Source organism: Lactuca sativa, chromosome 9, assembly GCF_002870075.4.
Source record: "Lactuca sativa cultivar Salinas chromosome 9, Lsat_Salinas_v11, whole genome shotgun sequence".
NCBI classification, from domain to species: Eukaryota; Viridiplantae; Streptophyta; class Magnoliopsida; order Asterales; family Asteraceae; genus Lactuca; species Lactuca sativa.
The window spans coordinates 89,742,154-89,747,949 of record NC_056631.2 but is presented as its reverse complement, the minus strand read 5'-3'; the positions used below and the strand labels follow the sequence as shown (position 1 = coordinate 89,747,949).

The 5,796-nt window shown below is 30.0% G+C and overlaps 1 protein-coding gene across 1 annotated transcript; it reads right to left on the bottom strand.

The window, feature by feature from the left end:
- Positions 1-1,602: 1,602 nt before the first annotated feature.
- Positions 1,603-5,093, bottom strand: LOC111882008 (uncharacterized). The gene is made up of 8 exons (XM_023878377.3): positions 4,858-5,093; positions 4,557-4,758; positions 4,219-4,395; positions 3,978-4,127; positions 3,775-3,876; positions 3,635-3,705; positions 3,494-3,561; positions 1,603-2,166 (listed from the first exon to the last, which is right to left on the bottom strand). The coding sequence occupies exons 2-8, from the start codon at positions 4,749-4,751 to the stop codon at positions 1,922-1,924; spliced, it is 1,008 nt and encodes a 335-aa protein (XP_023734145.1). The 5' UTR covers positions 4,752-4,758; positions 4,858-5,093; the 3' UTR covers positions 1,603-1,921.
- Positions 5,094-5,796: the final 703 nt, after the last annotated feature.

Sequence of the window (5,796 nt, the reverse complement as noted above, 5' to 3'; positions counted from 1 at the left end):
TATTCTTATAAAATGTGTGGTTTATTAGGTAAATGTCAAACCGATTGATGAAGTACTATTCACGAAGAATGAATGTGCTTTTCATTTGGTAAAATTTAGCACTTCCATTATGTAAGAATTATGAAGATTTCATCCATTATTTTTTTTTTTAGTAAGAAAAAATGAGAATTCACAATATATATATATATATATATATATATATATATATATATATATATATATATATATATATATATATATAACTATTTTTTAACCAATTTAAAATGACATAATGCATATGTATTTTTTCCCCACTTTGGATAAAGGATTTTTTAGATTTTAGGTGATATATGCTCTTTATTTCATAGTTGGTCACATTGATTTTGTGTTTTCTATCAATGTGTTTATTTATCAAAAGGTTGAAAAAAGAATATGAACTTACACTTTTCCAAACATAAAAGTTGTTTTAAATCGCTTTTATTTGATTGCTATAATTGAGTAATTTGTCGTATCTGATATATCGTAGTTGAATTTCATTTCAAGCATTCATCCTTATTTGTATAATGAGTTTTATTTATTTATTTATTAATTATGGATAGTAGTTACTAGGGATCCTAACTTACATAAAACTCTCATATTTTTGTCTTAATATATTTCTACCATGTAGATTTACCATGTTCTTCCATTATTTTTGTTATTTTTGTTTGTCTTCCATTGACAACATTTTCAAGGTATTACAATCTTATTTTGTTTTTCACTGTTGAATGTAATGTCAGTATCACATTTTTCTTTTCTTTGATTATTCTATGTTATCAATTCATCTATAATACATATTGCCTACTTTTAATTGGTTTTTGATGATCTTCGTGGTGAAAGGTCCATCAAAGTTTTGATTTTGGAAGTACAAAACCTACTCTAAAACGTATACTTGATGTCACAAGGTGCAAGAACAATAGTTCATATGCATTTCTGATAGAGAAGTGTTGTATTATTCTTTAAAAATTTATTGTATTCTATATTGTATTATTCTTTATGAATGGATTCTACTATTTCAAAAATGTTATATTATTCTTCATGTTAGTTGTTCAATTGTATTTAATTTTTTAGTCTTCAAGAAAGTCTTATTGTCATTTATTTCAATTGTATTTAATTTTTTAGTCTTCAAGAAAGTCTTATTGTCATTTATTTTTTTCAAGAATGCAACCATTATTATTAAAGAGTATCATATATGAACTTATAATTTATTACTCATTCTTCAAGAATAATAAGAATCAAAATTGAATTGCATCCTTGGAGTCGTTCAAAGCAATCTTCAATAACAACTCATTTTTCAAGAATGATAAGAATAGAAATTGAATTCGAAAAACATTTTAAAATATTAATTTGTATTTCTCTTTCTTAATAAAATGCCATATTTTCCCTTAACAACTAATTAAAAGCAATTATATAATAAATATTAGTTCATGTTAATAACATGTTTCTAAAAATCACAACCTTTCAATATATTAATCTAATAGTCGGTACCACTACCAATATAATTAAAAGATGTTATCATCTCTCTTAGTATTTGATTTATATATTATTTTGATTTTTTTTTTGGATATGTGATCAAATAGTCATTACTTGTCTAAAATGATATTACAATTATGAAAAATATAATATTACAATTTCCGTCAAACATTCTAACTCTGCCTACTTAAGAAAAACAAAACAAAACCTAATCGAGATGAAACCAATGAATTTCTCCCCCAACAAAGGGACCATATTAAATATATATATCTATACTTTGATATAACAATTTCTGTAGAGAAAAACAAGACTTCTATTTTTCTTTTTCTTTTTTCCTTAAGAAGAATTCAAATATTTGGGTTGTTTTCCCTACTCCTACTACCTATAAATATATATTACTAAAATATTCTTTTTTTTTTCAGGTCAAAATCGGTCATCTGCAAGTAGTGTCTACATTAGACAATACTTGTTTGAGTTTCTCATAAGTCATGAATACAATCCCAATGCTGGGGACCACCTTGTAATATTCAGGCAATATTCCTCTGTATATGCCACGTAGGCCTTCTGCCCGAATTATCTGCCCGAACGTACCAAAAATACCCGTATTGTAAACACGCGCCCGACCCCCTGCCCCTTCCAACTGCATCCGCCTCCTCACCAGATCCAGTGGAAATGTTACTGTAATAAATCGTTAAATTGTTTGTAGATATAAACAATAAAGCTGAAAGTAAAAAGGAACAAGGATAAACACGTAAATACTATAAAATTTGAAAGTAGAGTGGAAAAAAACAAGATTACTTATAATACTCATATACTATTCCATTACTCTGATTCTAAGCCTCTACACCTTCCTATCTAAGGTCATATCGTGAGTAATAGTCAACTCATTCAAGTCTAATCGCACGTTAGCTGATAAGCTAGCTTATTTTTTAAGCATTTTTATGTTGTCATGTTTGGCAAACCAAAAAATAGCTTATAAGCTAGCTTTTTAGGAGCTTTTAAATTTTTTCCAAATATACCCTTAATTAATTATAAAAAACATATTATTTTAAATGTCTGTTTATGTAATTTATATGTATATATTATATATCAGCTAGTTTTACCAAACGTCATTTTTTTAACAGCTAGCTTTTCATATAACAGCTAGCTTTTCAGCTATCAACTAGTTTTTCAACTAACAGCTAACTTTCGAGCTACTAAGCCAAACATAGCCGTAACCGCAGACATTTGTCGTCTCACATGGACATGACCGCACTACCACAATCACAATCTTGTTCATCGACGCCACTCCCAGCTAATTTCTTCGTGCGACAATATTCTACGATATGTCCACCGCAACGTCCTCTTTCCTCTCATGCTCCTTTTTACTTGGCCAACATTCAGATCCATACAAAGACTAAATATCTTTAAGAGTTATTTGGATGTTGCATAAATTTTTGTAATAAATATGTATTTTTTTTTTTTTTCACTTGACCTAATTAAGGGTATAAATATGCATTTTTTTTTTTCACTTGACTTGAGTAACTCACAAGAACCAAGTTTAATTTTGGAGAGGCAAGTAAAGTTAAATGAAGAAGCAAAGATTGTAGTGGAAGTTAGTTTAGAAATGACAAGTAAGTAGATTTGTTGTCCCTACTTACTTACTGTTTTTGAAAAGGATTAACCCCAAGTGCCAACTCCATGGCTGGCTCTAAGGGAGAATCTTTATCTTTATCTTTATCTTTATCTGGTTTACATATTTACTGCCTCGCAACCTGCTTCTCTGCACCAAAAGCATCGAAGACAGCTACAGGCATTATTAACCTCTTTTTTTTTTTTAATAAAAAAACATCGATACATTTTTTCAAAACAACACTATTACATCCTATAATATCATTCTTCTTTTTTTCAATGCACACCAAAACTACATTCCCATATAGTGAATGCTCAATCCCATCTTCTTCAATCAAGAAAGGAAAAAAATACTTCATTTAAAAGTCAGCATAACTATTAACTATTAACTAACCTGTTGATGATGCAATTCCTGAAAGACTCCCACAAGCCAGGCTAACTAAAACAGTAGAATCTTGTGGTCTGTTATCATAAAACACAGTGGAGATTAAAGTTAGTATTTATGATGTATAAAAGTATATAAAATTATAAATACCTTTGCATTTGCCAATAAGATCTTGTGGTGTCATAAACTGAAAAGCTAATTGCAAGGTTTGGGCCAACACCCTGTAAAGCCATTTATGAAGTCAGATAAAAGGGAACAATAATAGCAAATAAAGGAATGAACTTTATTACCAATAGACAAGCACCAAGTCCTTTATAGAGGCCAAAAATCCCCTCTTCCCTGCTTATGGTGCGTAAAGCATGCCATATACCTCTATAATATAAAACATTTCTCTACAAGATTTTAAAAAGATCAACAATTTAGGAATTAGGACATGAAAAAAGATAATTCCCATTTGCCAATTAATATGATTCATGATTTATCAAAATCGTACCTGTGCTGAAAGGCGAGTTCTTACAAGATCCAAAGGGTATGTAACAGAAGCAGCAGTTATACCAGCTAAACCACCACCTGCAAGGCGTATACACAAGTCTGCACTTATGTTTGTTCCATTGCTCTCAACTCCCATGAACATTTGTAGAAACTGTAGAATTGAAAAGCAAAGAAAACATTATAAAATCAAATTAAAATGTACATGTGACTACAGAATTTCAGCAAAGAACGTTTGTACCAACATTCTTGTAGCGTTCAAATGCGTAGAAACTGATGGAGGAGTAAGGTAGACGATGAGCGATTGTCACTAAGTTCCCTTTCCAGAATGCACGAAATCCTTCTTCATTGACTATTCGTGTAGCTTCACGCCATATACTGGCTTTTCTTAAGGTAGAAGCATCGGAATGCATACCTTGCACCTGTAGAATCGAGGAATTCCAGCTTCAGATTACTTATGGTCTAACTCCAATATGATTAATTTTCGATTTCCAGTATATTTCCCAAATCAATCAACAATAAGTCTCAGGTCACTGATTGAAGTGTATGAAATACACATATTAAGAAGGGTATAAAAGAAAACCTGAAAAAGTATAGTGAGGCGAGCTAGAGGTGCAGTGCAGGTCTTGCTAACGGCTCCGGCAACACCACCGGCTATGAGCTGAGACACCGTCCCTACCTGAGATTGCTGCTGCTGCACCGGCCTCTGGTGATGCGTTACCAATTTACGAGCGGGTCCACCGCCTTCCACCACCCCCACCGTCGCTTCCGTTTGCATATTTAATCTGAGAGTTCATCCATAGAAGATATATAAAGTCTTTAGTGTACGAATCGAAGAAAAACCGAAAATGTTACAGCTAATTTTGGATAAAACAGGCGCGTACTTGAGATCTGTCTGTAAAATTACAAAACCCTAGCAGATGACGATCTTGCTTCTCCGATGAATCACGAAGCTTGGGTTTGAAAAGGTTTCAACTTGTTGGCTAATTGTTGTAGCTTATCCAGCTTTAGCACTTGATAATGGCGTATGAATGGCTGTTGACGATAACTCCTAATCGGCGTTGGAGAGCACCAAGCAATACCCCCATTTCATCTCCTAAAAAAGATTGTACTTTGATTACGTAGCTGAAAAGGAAATAAAGGTCGGTTATTTCAATATGTTATTTTCTCTTTTTAGTATGATTTTAACAAGGTTATTTTTTTTATCACGTTTAAACTTAAAACTAGTTTATTTCTTGAGATATTTATATTGAAATGTTTGATAAATAGAAGAATCATATATAATTTTATTAATTATAGAATAACTTTATTTTTATAAGTTTTTTATATTATTTTATGTATTTCAATTATTTTTATCGACTAGTAATTAATTTTTTTTTTAATTAGTGTGTCAAGTATAACTTTAATATTTATGTTTTGATATGATTGTGATATTTAAGTTTAAAAGGAAACCTTATATATGTATGTAATTCAAGCTTAAAAGGCTGAAAATATATGCATTTTATTGTATTTTGTATACTTATTTTTATTTTGAAACATCCCTATTCTAATAAAAGAATAGTTTTAATATCATTTTGACATGTGTCATCATATTAGGCCTTCTAATTAATACACATTTTTTTGTCACGTGTCACTTTATTAAACCTCTTAATTAATGCATGCAACTTGTCAACCTATTAATTATCTATTTCAAATTTTAAAATTTTCATTTTAATTACAATAAATTAATAACAATGCAATAAAAATTAAAATAAAATTAATACAAATTATAAGGTGATATAATTTCATATATTTATTTAAATTAACGATTATAATTGATTAAT